The 20,705-nt window shown below is 46.7% G+C and overlaps 1 protein-coding gene across 1 annotated transcript in view; it reads right to left on the bottom strand.

The window, feature by feature from the left end:
• Positions 1–13,578, bottom strand: part of VPS45 (vacuolar protein sorting 45) — a 44,703-nt gene extending 31,125 nt beyond the window's left edge. The window contains exons 1-3 of the mRNA XM_086798337.1: positions 13,369–13,578; positions 12,594–12,789; positions 12,404–12,483 (exon numbers count right to left, since the gene is read on the bottom strand). Coding sequence (XP_086654463.1) covers positions 12,404–12,483; positions 12,594–12,789; positions 13,369–13,458 — 366 coding nt within the window. The 5' untranslated portion in view covers positions 13,459–13,578. The remainder of the gene's footprint in view (positions 1–12,403; positions 12,484–12,593; positions 12,790–13,368) is intronic.
• Between the last annotated feature and the right edge of the window lie 7,127 nt (positions 13,579–20,705).

Consider the following 20,705-nt stretch of genomic DNA (forward strand, 5'->3'; position numbering starts at 1 on the left):
AATTTCGGTGGGCACCACAGTCGTGCTTCTCCCTCTGCTTTTCACCCTTGTGGCTGCTCCCATCCCACGTGACTACAAGCCACTACTTGCTTATCTTACAAGCCCACAAGAACATCACAGGGGAAACAAGCGTAGCGTTTGTGCACTCCAGAGCCGCTGGTACAACAGGTACAGTGGTTGGTACAACCGGTACGATGGCTGGTATAGCAAGTACAGCAAGTACAAATGTTGGTGCAACAAGTACAATGGCTAGAAATCATAATAAATGATTAAATACCCTTGCCTTCAATATTTCTTTGCGATGGAAGCCTCCAAAACAATCCCCAACAGCCGGTATTCTTCATGGGCAGCCTTCAAGAGAGAGAGAGAGAGAGAGAGAGAGAGAGTAGCCATCATTAGGGCAGCCTGTAACGGTGGTAGAGGCTAGTGTGCAGCAAGAGAGCCTCCATTAATGAAGAGAGAGGGCTCCAATTTATAGATTTGGGCCTCCCATGAGCTAAAATGGTAAGAGAAGGCTACAATGACAAGTGGAGAGCCACACAATAGCTGAAGTGACAAGTGTGAGGCCACTTGTCTCACTTTGATCCACTTTCTAACAAGTGTCAGGCCACTTGTCTCACTTTGGACCACTTTCTTGCCACATGTCCCACAAGGACCTGTCGGCTGATTGGAAAACCTGAAGAATCTGAGTCGGCTGCAGCACAAGTAGTCAAGTGCTTCATTAAAGAGATTGGTGTCCAGGCGGCTGGCCGACCAGCAATCAGCCAGATCTCTAGCTGTCCAAAGGCCTATAAAAGGCATGTTTGCTCATTGTTTTGTTCATTCACTCCCTCTTGGGTGTGGGTCTAGATAGAGGACTAGAGTTAGGATTTTCTACCTTTTCCAGAAGGCAGCCAAGGGATGCAAGGATTCATGTACCTTTTTGTACCATATGAAATACTGAATTTCTAGCTCTCTCTCTCTCTCTCTCTCTCTCTCTCCCTTCTGTCTGTGTTTTTGCATCAGCATGTTCTAGATGGTGTTTAGGGCTGAAAGAAGACTCTCAGAGCTTCCGCATGTAACATTGGTATCAGAGCATCAGGCTCAACAAGGCTAAACACTAATTCAATCCCATATGCAGGTGTACAAGTCCAAGGTACAGGAAAGTGCACAAGTATGAGGCCCAAGGCAAGGAACACAAGACCAGGAAGAAATCCCAAGAGGTTGGTTGGTGGTGTACCACAAAGCCCAAAGGGGATGGCAGTCCTGTGAGCCAAGAAAGGCTTTCGGGCAATGGTTCTAAGGGAGGATGATCCTCCATGGGGTGGAGTGAGAGTGCCAGACTCATTTCTCATGAATGAAGACCAAGACGGTGTTCAAAGACAGTGCAAGAAGGGAATGGGGACTAGATGGAACAGATGCATAAATCTTCTTCAGAGTTAGAGTGGATTTGGAGACCGGGTCGGCTATTCACTGAAAAGGTTGCCAGAGTAGGAAGGATGACAGAGGGACTCCGGGAATAGAATGGGATGATGACGATCATCCAAGAAGCAGTTTGGAATCCCGACATCAAGTTTAGCAAAGGGGGATGTCATGTGCATGCACATGTACATGCTAGTCTCAGGACTAATCCTAGAGTCCAGCTAAATAAAGAAGGATTAAGAACCAGATAGGACTAGAATTTTGGAGCATTGATGTGCAAGATATGGCAAGGGATGGACTGGATTGGACACAAGGACCTGTCAGCTGAGTGGAAAACCTGAAGAATCTGAGTCGGCTGCAACACAGCAGGCCGGGTGCTTCATTAAAGAGATTGGTGTCCATGCGGCTAGCCGACCAGCAGTTGGCCAGATCTCTAGCTGTCCAAAGGCCTATAAAAGGCATGTTTGCTCATTGTTTTGTTCATTCACTCCCTCTTGGGTGTGGGTCTAGATATAGGACTAGAGTTAGGGTTTTCTACCTTTTCCAGAAGGCAACCAAGGGCTGCAAGGATTCATGTACCTTTTTGTAACATATGAAATACTGAATTTCCAGCTATCTCTCTCTCTCTCTCTACTCTCCCTTCTATCTATGTTTTTGCATCAGCATGTTCTAGATGGTGTTTAGGGCTGAAAGAAGACTCTCAAAGCTTCTGCATGTAACAAATTGAGTCATAAGGTAGCACTATACTTGGTGAAGAATTTACAACACATCTTCATAATCTAATTATCATTGAGTCGAGATCATAGAGATACAGGCTCGACATCAGCACCATATCCAGGAGCGGCTAGCTCACTTACACTCACACCCGGAGATCATGCTCCGAGGTATTTTTGCCTCGCCATCACCTATGTATCACATATTACACCCCCATTATGGTACTGGTTGGAACTAGACAGATCTGCATTGCATTCTTGTATACCCTACGCATATAGGTTGCATACTGAGACTCTGGCAGTAGTGCTCCATCCATCACACCCCCCACTAGCTCAATACTTTCATAGTTTATTTCATGTTCATTTTGTCCTTCTTTTTTTTGGACATCCAGAAGACATTGACAGTTGTACATTGATTTGTCTCATAGGTCAAGTTCGGCCTCTAGTAGACGTTAATACACATAGCAATCTGGAACTGTAATGGAGTCCTATGGACACATCCAAAGAGACTTGAGGAGGTGATGGAGGGTCGGGATATCATCTTGATGACAGAGACACATGAAAGCCCGGAGAGGGGCTTACCACGGGTTGAGGGTTATCAGTGGGAGTCAGCTCACCGACAGGGGATAAGACAGGCCACCTCCCGAGGTTCAAGAGGTATTGCAGTGCTTTTCAGGCATGGGTTACATGAGCATGTTCGAGTCGTAGCACGAGACTCGGAAGCGAGATACATGTGGATTAGCTTACGCCTCTCGGAGACCAGATGGATTTATATCGCCCTTTGCTACTTTCCTCCGAAGGGGTCGCGGTTTGCCACCACCGAGGAGCCGGGTGGAGGAGAGGGTAGTGAGTCTCCATACTCTGTCTTATCTGAGGAGATCTTACACTATTCGACACTGGGAGAAGTCTTCTTGATGGGGGACTTCAATGCACGGACTCAGAGCAGACAGTGCGAGATCTATGACTTTGAGGATCCCTTGAGACTAGAGCCGCTAGCTACAGAGGATACAGGAACCACTCGGATCTCCGCTGATGGAGGAGCTGACAGCACTGGATATGGGCAACATTTGCTGGAGCTCGACACCATCTCGTTATTTATAACGGGATGACTCAGTGGCCAGCTTCAGGTGGGTTGCCTTGCTTTCCAGTGGGAGGTGGCAGTAGTACAGTGGATTATGTGATGGGATCCCGAGAGGCAGCAGATATGGTGTCTCACTTCACCGTACCACCATGCCCCAATGTAACGGGATGACTCAGTGGCCAGCTTCAGGTGGGTTGCCTTGCTTTCCAGTGGGAGGTGGCAGTAGTACAGTGGATTATGTGATGGGATCCCGAGAGGCAGCAGATATGGTGTCTCACTTCACCGTACCACCATGCCCCATTGGGGCGGATCATACATACCTATCCCTCACTTTCAGGAGCTTATTGGAGACCCACCCACCCATCATACAGCCACCACGCACTATTTTTCACTTCACTCAGGACCTAGCCGAGGTGTACGACTATCATGTTCATGATCAGCTATTTGCCTTAGATCCATCGGCACCCATGGCCATGCTCACCTCCCAGCTCTCACATGTACTGCACTCCGCAGCCGCGAGGAGTTTCCCATACCACATACAGACAGGACGGCCACCTACATCTGGGAGCATGCCCCAGAACCGATGGTATGATGATGAGTGCAGAAACCTTTACCACAGTCTCCGAGTGCAAAGGGCTCACGGGGAGATCACCCAGAGAGGCAGGCAGGCAGGAGGATGCATACTCTCACCCGCCGTAAGCGGCGAGCTTATGAGGAGGCTCAGTACTGGGACACACGTCACATGCTCATGAGCAGAGATGCTGCTGCTGCTTGGAGGAGACTTAGAGAGCCCCGTCCTCCCACACCTATTGCCGTTCCTCAGACCTAGCAGACATATGCAGAGAGACTTTATGATGTGCCTGCACAGCCCCCTATACCACAGCCCACAGAGCCATGCTCCACAGTCTCCACCTTCTTCACCCCACCTATGGTTAGGAGGGCCATATGCCGACTCCAACATGGACGGGCGACAGATCATACAGGATTACAGGGAGAGCATCTCATCTATGCTATTGATACATTGGCACCATTTCTTGCTCATCTCTTCAACAGAGCTCTGTCAGAGATATAAGCAAAGGCCAATCATTGGCATAATTCACTCAGCATTCATCATTCACAAAAGTTAGAAGTCAGCATAATCATGTAGAAGGCCAGAGGTCACTCCTACGGAGTAGACCAAGGGCCTTGAATATGTACAGTCATTCAGACACCTTCTTGTACCATATAATAAAGAAAACCCTGACACCAACTATCTCCCTCTTCTTCTCTATCCTTTGTCTTAATCATGTTTATTCACCATCTTGTTCTTAATCAAGCTTAAGGTTGTGGATCAGTACAGTAAGGCTTCCATGCATGCAACAGCCCAAGAGAAAGACAAGAAGAAGGATGGAGGCAAGGAGTCTGACAATGTGGTGGATTCCTCGAACGACGAATGCAAGAATTCAGCCAACCTTGTGGAGGATGACTGGGTGTTTCTAACCATAGAGGAGGTAAATGATGAGTTGTCTCTAAGTGCACAAGAGAAGAGTTAGCATATTTGGTACATAGCCAACGGAGCTTCAAGGCATATCGCTTCTAGACGTGATGTATTCAGCTCCATGCAAGATGTGGATAGTGGAAGCAGAAGTGTCTCATGTGCAGATCACTCTTCATACCGTGTTAAAAGACATAGGGAAGGTGCCTTGGGTGCTTGCTAATGGCAAGCAAAGTCAAATGAAGGATGTGCTTTATGTGCCAGGCATAAAGAAGAACTTGGTATCAGTGTCTTCTATTGCTATGCAGGGTTTGCATGTGGAGTTCAAGGGTGAGAAGTGTCTCATCAAAGACCCTTCCAATGGGTTTCAAATTGTCTCCATTAGTACATTATGCAATGGACTATATAGGTTGGATACCTATGAGTTGCAAGCACACAATGCATGTTCAATTGCAAGTGGATACTTCCTCTCTGCAGGCAGCTGAAGCATGGCATGCACGCTTTCGACATGTAAACTAGTTTGATGCATAGTATGTTAGAAGTCATCTCCTGTCTATATTGATACACCAGGGCCTCTGTTGTGGGTGTGCCCGCCCTGTATAAGTTGTTTTATCATTTTTCCACACTCCCCGTATTTTTCCCTATTTTTTCCCATTTTTCCTAGTGGTGGGAGGGTTGCCAGAGGGTGCCAGGAGCACTCCAGTGCTGGCCGACTGCATACACATCAGTCGTGGGCTACTGGACTGCTGGCCGACTGTACTTTTCTCAGTCGTGGGCATTTATCTGCTCCACGACTGCATTTATGCAGTCGTGGACATTTTTCAGCAGTCGTGGGCACTTCCTATGCTAGCCGACTGCTCTCCCAGGGGTGCATATATAGGCCCCTTGCCCCCACCACTCATTCATTCAGTTTTCTCTGGATCTTGTGTATAGAGAAGAGTTTACACACCTATCTCTATGTGTTTCTTGTGCTGTTTATTTTCTGCAGTCTACTTGCTCTTGTCTACCCAAGTTTGGTTATCATTTCCGCTGCATATTCTGACATGGTATCAGAGCCATAGGCTCTAGACAGATCTTGGGCGTTTTCTGAGCAAGAGGGGGAGCGTTAGGCTGCTGATTGGTGGACTGTTTTGGGCTGAACGGGGAGAAAAGGTGCAAGAGGAAGGCGGGCTAAGGTGCTAGACAGCCACTTGCAAGTTTTCAGATTTTTTTTTCCCACCCACCCACCCTTTCAGGTTACTCTCCGCGATGGCAGATTTACTAGAGATGGCTGAGAAGCACGTGAAGATTCCGACTCTCCCCACGTTCCTAGTGGATCGTCAGTTGGACGGGTCCAATTACGGCATCTAAAAGGTCATGATGGAGTCGGTTCTGGAGTCATATGACCTTGCTGATTTTATTATCATCGGGGTGCCACGGCCGGAAGCTGAGGAAGGGGAGTTACTATCGACGAGGAAGGACCGAGAGGCACAGGCACACATGTGGGATCGTGTCAACGCCAGGGTCCGGTCGTTTATTTTCCTCAATTGCACACCACAAGTGATCAATCATGTGAAGCACATGACGCTGGCGAGAGGCATATGGGAGCACTTGGCTTCTTTGTATAACAAGGTGTCACCCATGAAACGGATTTCCTTGGAAGTGCAAATGCGGGTTATGAACCCTGCAAAGTCTTCGACGATGCGGGAACACATCAACAAGCTGCAGGCCCTTCAGCAGGAAGTCCTTCAAGCTGGGAAAGAGATATCATCTGAAGATATGGCCATCACACTGCTTTCCCACTTGCCTGGTCAGTATTCTGCTTTCTATTCCTCGTTGATCACGAGTAGCAGGCTCAGCACCATTACTTGGGAGGAGCTTGTGCCAATGGTCTTGGACCAGGAGGAACGTTTCACGAACCCTCCTCACGGCGGAGGTTCGGAGGCCTTAACTGGCCAACGGTCGAAAGGCCGGAATACCAACAAGGGCAAAGGGAAGGCTTCACCGGAGAAGTCTTCTAAGAAGAAGCCTGATCCAGAACGAGAGAAGCTGAAGGCCGAAAGATCTTGTAATGATTGTGGCAAGAAAGGTCACTACTGGAGGAAGTGCCCTAAGCGGACAAGGAAGAGTGCTGATTCCTCAACCTCAGCTGCGAAGACTCCGGCATGTGTGCAATTAGAGATGGTGGACTCCGATGCTTCATCATCTTCGAGCGAGGAGGCAGTTGGCTTCACCGCGAAGGATACCCGGGAATGGATTCTCGACAGTGGTGCTTCCAGGCACACGACTCCATCTCGTGACTTCTTTCTGGATCTGAAACGGCAATCAGGTTGTATCTTTATTGGCGATAACTCCACTATTCCGATTCATAGTGAGGGCCGGATGGAGATTATTCCCGACGGCAAGGGGGGCAAGCATGCTTCCCGTGTTCTTTATGTCCTTGCTCTGGGTTTTCATCTTCTGTCAGTGCATGAGGTATGCAAGACTGGCTTTCGGGTGGAATTTGAGGAGCATTCAGTTGCTCTAAGGGACCGTGAGACAGGCAGAGTTGTTTGGGAAGGCGGTGTGGAGAATGGCATCTACAAGCTCTCTGCACTCTCCTCATTGATAGGCTCTCAGGTCGGAGATTTGTGGCACTTTCGTTTTGGCCACTTAAATGTGGATGCTTTGAGGCGTGCCTTCCGGGACCAGATGGTGGTTGGCTTGGCAGATGTTGGTAGTAGGCAAGGACGTTGCAGTTCTTGCATACGTGGTAAGCAGCCCAGGGAATCCTTTCCGAAGCAGGCTTCCAGGCGGGCTTCGAAACCATTGGAGTTGATTCACACTGATTTGTGTGGACCTCAGCAGATACCATCTTTGGGAGGATCTCTCTACTTTATGCTGCTTGTTGATGATTGTACCAGATTCACGTGGGTCTACTTTCTTTCCCAAATGGACCAGGCTTTTGCTCGGTTCAAGGATTGGCATGTGATGGTGGAGAAAGAGTCTGGATTTCAGGTCAAGACTCTCAGGGCTGACAAAGGAGGTGAATTCTCCTCGGCTGTATTTTTCAGATTTTGTGCAGATCATGGCATCAAAAGGAAATTGGCCAATACCGGATCGCCTTCGGAGAATGGAGTTGTTGAACGTAAGAACAGGACTGTGGTGGAGATGGCGAGGACCATGCTGGAGCATCGTGATCTTCCTCGTCCACTTTGGGGTGAGGCTGTGGCAACGGCTGTCCATACCATTAACCGCTCTCTGACGACTTCTGTACCCCATATGACTCCATTTGAGGCATATTTTGGCAGGAAACCCGATGTCTTGCACTTTCGTGTTTTTGGAAGTGATGCGTATGTACATATTCCGAAGAAGCAGAGGGGGAAGCTTGACTCCAAGTCCCGCAAGCTGATATTTGTGGGGTATAACTCTCTTTCCAAGGGATACAGGTTGTATGATCCAAATAGGAACGAGATTGTTGTCAGCCGGGATGTGGTCTTTGACGAGCATGTTCCCGCATCCACTGTCGAGGAGCCGCCACTTCTTGGAGATCCAGAGGAGTCTGATGATGATTCCCAGTCTTTCATTCCAGTTGATCCACCTCAGTCATCACAGGAGGTTGAGCCCACAGCTGGAGTTGACCCCCGCGACCACAGGAGGCTCCACGATCTGTTCGAGTACCTAGGTGGTTGTTAGACACCCTTCGGGAGTCGGGTGTCACGAAGCTACCCTCCGAGTGGACCACAGAGGACAGCCCTCGAAGATCACATCGAGTCCGAGATAAAAGCAACACGGCGGAGCTTCTTCAGGTGAACTATGCTTTGATGTCTCGTATCATGCGGGACAAAGAGCCCACTTCCGTAAAGGAAGCCCTTTCACAGGATACTTGGAGGAAAGCCATGCAGGTGGAACTTGATGCCATCGAGAAGAACAACACTTGGGAGTTGGTACCGAGGCCGTCGAAGCGGTCAGTCATTGGTGTCAAATGGGTCTTTAAGACCAAATACGCGTTTGATGGGTCGGTGGACAAACACAAAGCCAGGCTTGTGGCTAAAGGTTATGCTCAGCGGCCAGGCATCGACTACGAGGATACCTTTGCACCGACAGCGCGGATGTCCACGATTCGGACCGTTCTTGCCCTTACTTCTTCTCAGAGGTGGCCCGTATATCAAATGGATGTGAAATCTGCGTTCCTTAATGGTGACCTGCAGGAAGAGGTGTACGTTGAACAGCCTCCAGGCTTTATTGTTCCAGGATCGGAAGGGATGGTTTACATGTTACGTAAGGCCTTGTATGGTCTTAAGCAGGCTCCCAGGGCTTGGAATCAGAAGATTGATTCCTTCTTTATTCGGACTGGATTTCAGAGATCGGTTGCAAATCCGAACATGTATCTCTTTCGAAAACGCGGCATGGTCACACTTATCATCCTTTATGTGGATGATCTCATTCTCACCGGCGGTCATGTGGAGCACATTGGAGTGACGAAGGCTGCCTTGTCAAAGGAGTTTGAGATGACCGACTTAGGCTTACTCCACTTCTTCTTGGGATTGGAGATCTGGCAGACCCAGAGGGGATTTTTCGTCTCTCAGCAGCGGTATGTTCATGAGTTGCTTGAGGCCTTTGGGATGGAGAACTGCAAGCCTATTACTTCGCCGATGGACCCGAACACAAAGTTAACCGTTACAGATCCTTGTGAGCCAGTTGATGCCTCGCAGTACCGGAAGTTGGTTGGTTCATTGATCTGGTTGATGAACACCAGATTGGACTTGAGCTTCTCCGTGGGGCTGTTGAGCTCTTTTATGCAGACGCCATTGAAGTCTCATTGGGACGCAGGATTGCGGATCTTGCGGATCTGCAGAGTACGAAGGATATGGGACTCTTTTACACAGGAGGGAATGGAGTCAAGCTCCAAGGTTGGAGTGACTCAGATTGGGGAGGAGATCCAGACACGAGGAGATCTTCAGGATACAGTTTTACCCTCGGCTTAAGATAAGTTTCTTGGAGCAGCAAGAGGCAACCAACTATTGCCCTTTCTTCGACAGAGGCAGAGTATCGGGCTGCTTGTGGTGCTGCTTGTGAGGTTGTATGGCTACGGAGGCTACTAGGCGAGATTGGGTTTCCACAGAGGGAGCCCACAGTCATCCAGTGCGATAACCAGAGTTGTATAGCTATTGCTCAGAACCCGGTTTTCCATGCCCGGACCAAGCATATAGAGATACAGTATCACTTTGTACGTGAAGATCTTGGCTGGTGACATCTTGCTACTTTATTGTTCGACGGAGGACAATGCGGCGGACCTCTTCACGAAGTCTCTACCTCAGGCTACGCTCAGGCGGCACTCCAGCTCCCTTGGGTTGGTTTCACAGCCAGGAGCTGAGAGGGGGTGTTAGAAGTCATCTCCTGTCTATATTGATACACCAGGGCCTCTGATGTGGGTGTGCCCGCCCTGTATAAGGTGTTTTCTCATTTTTCCACACTCCCCGTATACACATCAGTCGTGGGCTACTGGACTGCTGGCCGACTGTACTTTTCTCAGTCGTGGGCATTTATCTGCTGGCCGACTGCATTTATGCAATCGTGGACATTTTTCAGCAGTCGTGGACACTTCCTATGCTGGCCGACTGCTCTCCCAGGGGTGTATATATAGGCCCCTTGCCCCCACCACTCATTCATTCAGTTTTCTCGGGATCTTGTGTATAGAGAAGAGTTTACACACCTATCTCTCTGTGTTTCTTGTGCTACTTATTTTCTGCAGTCTACTTGCTCTTGTCTACCCAAGTTTGGTTATCATTTCCGCTGCATTTTCTGACATAGTATGGTTGAATGTATGCCTCATGTTGAGATCCCGCGGATCATGCAAGGGCTGCATTCCAGGCAAAATGAATAGAAAGCCCTTCCCTCATGCTGGTGTGGTGAGAACGGAGAGTAAATTACAACTCATACATAGTGATGTTTGTGGTCTAATGAGGGCCCCATCCTTGGGAGGACACATGTATTTTGTCACTTTCGTTGATGACTACTCCAAATTCACATGGGTATATCCAATGAAGGAAAAATCCACGGTGTTCATGCATTTTCAGTACTTCCATGCGATCTTCATTCAGATAGAGAAGGTGAATACATATCAAATGTCTTCAAGGCACACTTGCAGGGGAAAGGTATTAAACATCAATGCACAGTGCCATATACACTACAACAAAATGGTGTAGCAGAGAGAAAGAATAGATCTTTGATGGAAATGGCGAGGTGCATGATAAAGAAAAAGAGTTGCCACACAAGTTTTGGCTTGAGGCCATCCTATGCACAACTCGTGTACTTTAGAGATGCCCCACAAAGGCCTTGAAGTCCATCACACCGTTTGAGACTTGGCATTGCGTAAGCCCAAAGTTGATTACTTCCGTGTATTTGGTAGTTTGGCATATGCACATGTGCACCAAGAGAAAAGGACCAAGCTGGATGATAAAGCTGTGAAATGTATTTTCGTGGGTCACAATCATGAGAGTAAAGGTCGCAAACTCTATAACCTCTCGACCCAACTATCATCAGTAGGGATGTCATATATATATATCTACATGAATCCAAGAGCATGCCCAAATTCACCTTTTAGGAACGTGCATGTTGTATACTCATGGTAGTCAACCCACAAGACTATATAGCTATCAACTCCATTATGCATAGTATGGACTAAACACTACGACATCCACACTAACGTCATTAATGCCCAATAGTGGGTGTAGAACACTGTGTCAAGATATGCTCACATTTGCTAACAATTTTGGTGCTCCAGCCTCCTCAGCTCCTGAAGATTCTCAACATCACATGTGTGTAAGGTATTTAGTGCTCATATCATTAACATTATCATGAAGGAGCTCTTCTTTTTCCTCAAGTCCTCTGCCCTAGCTATCTCACCTAAAAGAATTGTTGCCATCAATACTGCAAGCACCATCACAAAGCATTTGTTTCTTGCAAGTACACATCCCACACTTGACCATCAAGTGTCGGAATCTTGGAAACGTCAACGTAAGAAGACGACATCAAATCATCATCAACATACTACCATGCAGGAAGTTTGTTAAACTTTCAACAATCTATTTTTCCAGTTAAATGTGTTGGGTTCTCTGCCCGGGTAGTCCCCCAAAAATCCGAGTTACATATTTTTGGATCCTTTTGGATTTTGTAATGCCTTGTTTTCTATAGAAGGCTCCTCTCCATTATTCCCTTTTTTCCCCTGCTTATGGCATGCGGGGTGCGGGGGAGGGGGGGGTTGCGGTTGGGGTTGGGGTTGGGGAGGGTTGGGAGTTTTGGTATGCCGATGTAGGCTGTCTTTGTCCCCCAAGCAAGACTTGGCCTCTTAAGTTCTTTGCATTGAGCCATGCTTTTAGCCACTGAGCCTTGAGCCGATTGTGGGGTCCATGTCTGGTCCTTGCTTGTGTTGGAGTACGGTACTATTGAAGGCTATGCATGCAACTCCACCATCAGTGAACATGGGCTGATTTCATCACGTGAGATGCAACGCATCGTCCATACACTCACTTGTCAAAAGAAGCACATTTCTCGCCAGACAAGAACAGGAATTATGGATCAGCAAACATTCAGAACTCAATGTTGGTGATAGCATCAACTACACATATCCAACACACACTAGTCTCCGAGTTCACCACACTCGTGGCTGAGGTGGCTATAAACATCATGCAAACATATGCAGATCAAGCAGGTACAAGCACAATACATGTAACACTTCATGGTAGCTAAGAAAGCAAAAGAGCTTGTGAGCACCTGGACTTGTTGCACAACCTCATGCTCGTCTGCGTCCCCAAGAATTTGGATGTAAGAGTTCTTTAAAACGTTGGAAAAATCTGTTTAAAAACAACACACAAACCATTGTTAAACTCTGCAGTCTACTTCGAGCATGTCAAGTTCCAAAAAAAAGAAGAAGTAAAATTTGTTTCGAAAATGGATACCATACATAGATGATATTCCCCGAAACGAGGGCTATTCAAAACTCTTTTCAAATGCTGAATGTTTTCTGATGTGGGACGCAGGAAGCATACTGCCTTCAGATGTGTCATGGACTCCTTGGCTGCAGAGTCTATAGTTTCGACCAAGAAAACCTCCTTTTGCAGTAACTCTGACTGACTAAACGCAACACTTATGATGCTAACCTACAAATTGTGCACATAAACTTTCAGACTGCTGGAATCAATTTATAGACTGGGAAGATGGTAGAAATTCATTATAAATACATCCACGCTTGGATAAATGATAAAATTATATTGCTTATTTTCAAAGACTTCAATAAACAAAAGGAACAATCAACACACACACACACACACACACACACACACACACACAAAACCAAAAAAAAAACCAAAAAAAACGGAAGAAAGCTTTACAGGAATGCAATCAGCCAACAAACTCAAGTTTAACAGACTCCTAAAGATGAATTTGATTTGTGTATATAAATGTGTATACACACACACACACACACACACACATATGTGTGTGTGTGACAATGGAGAACTTACTTGACCTAAAAATTATAAGAAATCAACATGTAATGCAACACAGATCAAGCTATGTTCACTCAAAGGTGCTAATGAAACAAACCCTGAGCGGGACCTTGACTAGTGCCAAAATGTAAGATTAGGGTTTTGAAGTATGTGATTAAAAGTTGGGCGGATTCTGCGATCTGCGTAGAATCATAAAGCCTAGGAAAAATGAGATAAGTGGGGGTAACATACCGTTTGAGGATCTAGGATCAGAACTTTCATGCCCGCGATGTCGCTGAGCATGCGGTTGATGTAGTCCTTCACGGCGGAGACGAGCACCATGGCGATCCAATGTCTAGGCGTCCTTCAACAATACCTTGACAAGTAGGTGAACCGCGCATAAAGTTTTTGCTTGTATGCAGATGTGCACACGATATATATGCACGTATGCGAGTGTGCCTGTGTATTCATTTATGCATTTGTATGTGTAGTATATGTATGTGTGTAGTTGTGTGTGTGTATGTATGTCCTCTTTGTCTATATTTGTATTTGTTGTGTGTATATGTATAATGCTTATGTGCGACTCTCTCATTCTCTCTATATTTTTCTTTCTCTTACACACATTCTCTATATACACGTGTAATTGTGTATATATACATATGTGTGTGAATGTGTTTATATATAACAATAGTACTATAATATTATTATATATGATTATTATATTATTTTATTTTATATTTATTATATATATTTTTAGTTTTTTTATTTATATTTATATATGTAACATTATATTATAATATATTAGTATATATTTATTTATTTATTTATTTATTTTATATCCTTATTTATTATATGTTTATATATTGTTATTATATATCTTTATATTTTTGTATTATATTATTTATTTAAATTTTATTTTTTCAACACACTCCTACACTCTTTTCTCTCTCCTCCTATTCCTCCTCTCTCTTCCCCTATTCCTCTCTCTCCTTCCTCCCTCTCTTCTTCTCTCTTTTCGTTGCCCCACCTGCGCCTCTTTCTCTCTCTTAAAAATCGTGCCTCCTCTTTCTCCACTTTCCCTACACGCCCACTACCCCACATGTGCCTCTTTTTGACTCTTCGTTGCCCCCTCTTCCCTTCTCTCTCTTCGCTGCCCCACCTTCACCTCTTTCTCTCTCTTCGAACCTGCGCCTCGTCCTCTCTCTTCGCTGCCCCCTCTTCCCTTCACTGTCCAACTTGCACCTCCTCTTGTTGCATGTACTTACCTCCCCACTTGCAATTGACCACCTATGGGGGCCACCAAAGCTAAAGACCAGAATCAGTACCAGAAAGGGGACCCCTTCAATCCAACATGGACAGCTCCCGAAAACAAGGACTAGAGGTGAGAAGGAGAGGAAACACAGCTCGATTTGGGTGAGCCCACAGCAGATCAGTGATCCCCATATCAAAACATGCCTGACCACCATGAGAGAAGTATGCAAAATGCAGGATACTGACATTGGAGCACCTACAAAAGCTCACGGAGAACAAGGATAATGATGACCTTATGCGTGGGTTGCATGCCTCCATGCAAGAGGAGATGGATAGGTGGAAGGCAGACATGCAAGTACACATGGTAACTCAACTTAGCAAGATGTAGGAGGAAATCGTCCAAATGTTGGACGCAAAAACCAGCCACCCCACCATGCCTCACTAATCACGGAGTTGGAGGCCCAAGTTGCCACCCTTAAAGCGGAAAATGAGACCTTGAGGGCACGTACTGAATTCGAAGAAGGAGAAATTCAGCCATCCCTCAATGATGGGCTGAATACAGTTAGAGAGCAAATGAAGACCCTTCAAGAACAAGAGGACATGGGCCGAGATGATTAAGGACACACAGAAACAAGTGGAAGAAGCGGGCAGCTGGATTGAGGTTGCCAAGAAGCAACAAAACCCACCATCATCACCAAACATCATTAATGACACACTCAAAGAGGAGAAAAGAAGGAAGATTAGGGAATTGAATGTGAGAGTGGTGGGATGGAAGGAAGGAGCCTCGCCGAAAGAGGATGCCATATCACTATGCATAAAGACGGAAATCTCTAATCACCCCTTCGTCGAGGCATGGAGGGTGGGCAAAGACACCACCAAGTAGCACGCAGTCATCCTCAAGTTTGCAGGGTTGGAGGCGAGGCAAGCATTCCTTACCAAAAAGGTGGGCACTAAAAGGAGAAAAGACTTACCTCGAAGATGATCTCACAGGAGGGTTGGAGGCGAGGCAAGCATTCCTTACCAAAAAGGCGGGCACTAAAAGGAGAAAAGACTTACCTCGAAGATGATCTCACAGGAGGGAGTGCATGCCACGCATCTTGGATGCATGGAAGACAAGGAAATGGGTAGTGCACAGAGATGGGAGGGTGATCATCACCAAGCGACATGCCTAATGACGGTGCGAGACCTATGAGACCAAGCTAGAGATTGATGTTTGGAACTACAATGGTACCTTGAGGATAGATGTAGGTTTGTTTGAGGAGACATTTAGAGGGAGAGACTTGGTCCTGTACCCAGAGACACATCAGTGGGGGAGTCGGCTTCCAGAGGTAAGAGAATACAGATAGCAGTCTATTCACCGACCACAACCATGCACGGTAGGGGGTACCTGGGGGTCGGGAGGGGTGGCTTTACTATACAGGGAGGAGCTTCAACATGTGATACGGGTGGTCGGGTGGGTGGCTTTACTATACAGGGAGGGGGTACCTGGGGGTCGGGGGCTTTACTATACAGGGAGGAGCTTCAGCATGTGATACGGGTGGTCAGGTGGGATGAGGTTGCATGGTTTTTGTGGGTGAGGATCTAGACAGAGAGGGCCAAGACATCTACCTTGCAATGTGCTACTTTGCACCCTCCACTTCTAAATATGCCACCCATGGAGAGTCCCTATACCTATCCCTTTATGATGACATTATGAAGTTTTCCAGTCTAGGGAACATCCTCCTCACTGGAGACTTCAATGCCCACATCGCATGTGCACAGGTACCCTTCTTTGAGACAAATGATCCCATGTACTAGGAGATTGACGCGGTCGGTACGGATCTGGAGCGGACATCACAGGATACAGCAGCCCACACAGACTATGGAGAGTATCTCTTAGCCCTCGGCAGGGCTCCTAGGCTAGCCATTTATAATGGCCTAGCCAGATGGCTTGGATCCAACTCCTTCACCTCCTACCCCTTCGAATATGCAGCCAGTACAGTGGACTATCTAATGGGATCCCACTCATTCCGAAGTTTACCATCTCACCTCGCCCCATCGGTGTTTGCAGCCGACCATGCATACCTGGCCTTCTCCCTCACATGCCGATACACCACCCAACCACCTGCTTTGCCCCATCACCGCGTGAGATACCACTCCATAAGAGAGACCTCTTCCATCTATTCTAATCACGTCTACCGCATCCTCTCCGACCTCGACCCCCACATCCCACTTGATGAGCTTACCACACAACTCGCAACCACCCTCCATACGTCCCCCCGCCGCTTTTGCAACTGCCTTCCCACACTCCAAAGCCACCCCTACATCACCAGGAGGGACTTTCCCACATAATCGCTCATAACGACGAGGAATTTCGCGATACCCAAGCCCGTCTACATCAAGAGGTGGCGCTAGGATCCACCACTCACTAGCAGGCACAAGTGATCTTTCGACGTCTCACACGAAGGAGAGCCTACCTAGCCAAGCTTGAGCAGGAGCTATACCAGCTATTTCTTGGGAGGGACTGTAAGGAGGCCTGGAGGATCTTCCAGGATCATCGCCTGCCGACTCCGATTACTTCACCCGGCACCTAGAACACATATGCCACCTCTCTCTACCATGCCCTTGAGTAGCCACCTCTCCCCCATCCACCCGAACCTCATCCCCCACACTCTTCCTTCTTTCACCTGAGCATGGTGAGAGATGCTATTGACAGGATGCAGACTGGGAGAGCATAGGACCACGATGGACTCCTCACCAAGCATTTCTCTCATGCTAGGGACACGCTAGCCCCTTTACTCGTTCACATGTTTAACAGGGCCCTATGGAAGGGCTTCCCGCCAGCTGGTCATCGAATACTATTATACCTATCTTGAAAGCAGGTAACCCCATGGACCCTAACAACTATAGGACTATCATGATTGGTCACACCTTGGCCAAGATTTATGGTTCAATTTTGGAGCATGGCTTAGTAGATGGTCTGAGGAGCAAAGACTCAGAGCACTGGGGTAGGCAGACTGCTTTAGGGGAGAGCACTCCACACTAGATCATATCTTTACACTATGAGGGATCATTGAGGAGGGGAGAGCTCACGAGCATCGGATATATTGTTGCTTTGTGGATTTCCGCAAAGCTTTTAATACCGTCCACCACGATGAGGAGACTGCAGGATATGGGAGTGCGCAGAGATGCTTTGGGGGATCATTACACTCTATGATTCAGTACAGGCTCCATGAGGTGACTTAGAGATCATACACAACACTATCGGGGTGAAGCAGGGCTTCCCCTTGTCTTCTACTCTATTTGGTCTATACATTGACAAGATCTCAGATTACATAGGTAGACAGGGAAGACCACGAGCACATGTAGCAGGTGTCCTTTATACCAATCCTCTTGTATTCAGATGATATTGTTCTTATTTCTGATCACCAGAGGGACTAGAGAGGCATTTGGATGCATTACAGGCCTTTTTCGAGGATCGAGACCTCACTATGAACCTTGGAAAGACCAAGGTCATGATCTTTAACACCTCCTCACAATGGATGGGTATATTTTTTTGGTGAGCATTTTTAAGCGAGCGATTTTTTTGGTGAGCATTTTCAAGCGAGCGATTTTTGGTATTTAGGCGAGTGGTTTCTCTCTCTACACTTCTAAGTGTCTATCAGCTCTCTATGGTCTTCCTCATTATGACTCATGTGGTGACAATAGAGGAGAGGCATGGATGGATACAAGAGCACTATACACATTGCAACTCATTTACAATTATCAATGCATATCAAGTTATAACTACCATTGCAACTCATTTACAAAGTCACCATATTATGATCTTAAACTTCCATTTTATATCCCCTTGAAAACTTACAAGGCCACAACATTACATGGCAAACACCTACGCCTTTTTCGTCTACCCTAGCTTGCGAATGAAGGTGGAAACTTTAGCTCTTAGAGGATCCTCCTTTGCCTCTTCAATGATGCCGAAATCTCTCCACGTCCCAATGGCTGAAGCTGCTTTCACCTCTAGCATGTCCTTGTCTGTAAGGTCTAGCTTGGCATGTTTTCAACTTCTTGTAGAGCTCATTTACTTCAAAAGTTGTTGTTCATGCCTCCAAAACAGCATCCGATCTGGGTTCCTTTTCTTTTAGTTGCATGAAAGATTAAAGAGCTTTACTTAAGATGGTTGCAAGCGTTATAGTATTAGAGGGATTACTAGATGAAGCCATAACCATAAAGTTCACAAAGGACTCTGTTGCAATATGAAGATATAAGGGGAGAGTGATATGGGATGTGTCTAGAAGAAGAGCTTGACTTTCACAAAAACCAAAGAATCCTTCACTCACCTCTTCTTGGCCATCTTCTGACATGACATAGAGATATCTAGGGACGTGCAAGAAGAAAGTCCTTCGTAATGTGAAGTTCCAAGTTCCTGCCTCCCACACTGCAATCCCCAGGTGCTTTGCACATAGGGTGCACACCATAGTGCCATCGGCATGTAGGAACTTTGCAGCAAGCACAAAAGCCAACTCCACAAGTATCTCCCAAAAAACATTCCCCCGAGGAACCTCTAAAGCGCCCTTTTGGAGACACGTATTTGTAGAAAAATCAGCCCACACCAAGCACACGCCTCCAAGGCTATCGAAGGCATCCATGCTTCCCCACCTCATCAGAGATCCCATGAATCGTTGCAATACTGCAAGATTCGTGGAACAACAAAGCATGTAAGGGGAGTGCAAACGCTATAATGATGACGAATGGAGAGAGTCCCTCGCACTACTGAGAGATCATACCTGTGTTTTCGCTTTCCCAAAAGTGTGAGACGGAGGTGATCAATGTTCGAGCTCAAAAATAAGTGCAGGGGGTTCACCACGATGGGACGTTGGTCTACATTTACACAACACCAAATACATGTTATGAGAGTTGATGAATAAATGATATAATGAATGACTTAACACGTTAATTTTACTTACTAGATCCTAAGGGGTCCGCCTCGCCATCTTTTGAACTCTCCGAATCCTTCTCTTGGGTCTCGCCATGCGAAGGGGTCACTTGCTCTTTGCCATATGCATGGGACTACCGCTCATCTTCATGCTCATCATCCTTGGAATGGCTATCCTCAGATTCCTCATCTGAGTCATCCCCTTCCCAGTCTGGCTATGACCTTTTTTGGGACGATGGAGGTGTGGATTTCTTACCCTTTTTCTTCACGGGGGTCAATTCTTGCTCGGTGGTAGGTTTCTTTCCCTTTCTAGCCACTGCATTCAACCAACATTAGAACTATAAACTCCCAAAAAACAAGCTTCATACCTTGTACAAAAATTAAATACTGAGCACAAGGAAACGTACTCTAAAACTGCTCTGCCTCCTCTAGAGGAAACTCCCCCTCTGGGTAGTCTGACCACCATGGACAAAGTATCCATGTGTCCTTGCCCCGAAGCTCGTTGATCCACTCTTCGGGGTACAATCATGTCTCCTCCACCTCAGACAGCACCCATGCGTCTAAAGGGTGTTCGAGAATGTAGACTCGATCACGTATACTACTTCTCCACCACCACCTAATACACAGCCATTAGAAAGGTCTAAGAAACCAATACAAGAAGCAGGAGAGCTTCTCCACCATGCAAGAGGGGGAAAGAAAGAGTTAAGGTTCTTTATACCTGTATTAGAGGCATCATGATGTGCATGGTAGGTGTGGTTGCTGGTTAGGATCCAAGGTAGCATGCATTTTTCCTTTCCACCTAACAAATGCCTTCTCAAAATGAGACTTCCTGTAAGATTTCAAGGCATCCGTAATACCTACTCCAGAGTCTTATGTAGCTCTTCATGCATGCCAGCTACTGCAGGTGAGTCCGCCTCCAGCTTCGCGTACAATTTGAGCATTTACTCGGTCAATTGGAACCAGTACACATGACGATGGATCCACATGAAGAAGGCTCTATTGGATGGCGGAATCTACGCATCCCTTATAGCAAACTTGCCACTAGCCAATATGTCAAGCAGCCTACATTTCCTGCATTATAAACAAGCGTTAGGTTTCTAATAACTTTTTTAAAAATGTAATGCATCAAGAGAACTGAAGATCTTACTCTTCATTTGAAACATGTGCTCGAGTAATCTCGGCTAGCTTTTGTGTAGTGAATTTGCTAGCCTTTTCACCCCACCCTTGGTACAAGATCACTTTTTTAAAGAATTCTTTTCCACAGTCAGGATTGGCAATTTGTGCCAGCTCATGTCCCCTTTTAGGGAAGAGTGCCTTTGTCTCCTTTAGGGCATCCCTATGGTTCTTGTCAAACAATTCTGCATCCATCATGTATTCTCTACTCCCTCGCGACTGATCTTGTCCTGGAACGTGGCATCGAATTCCG

Source organism: Cibotium barometz, chromosome 5, assembly GCF_041138505.1.
Source record: "Cibotium barometz isolate CiBa-2024 chromosome 5, ASM4113850v1, whole genome shotgun sequence".
Taxonomy (NCBI): domain Eukaryota; kingdom Viridiplantae; phylum Streptophyta; class Polypodiopsida; order Cyatheales; family Cibotiaceae; genus Cibotium; species Cibotium barometz.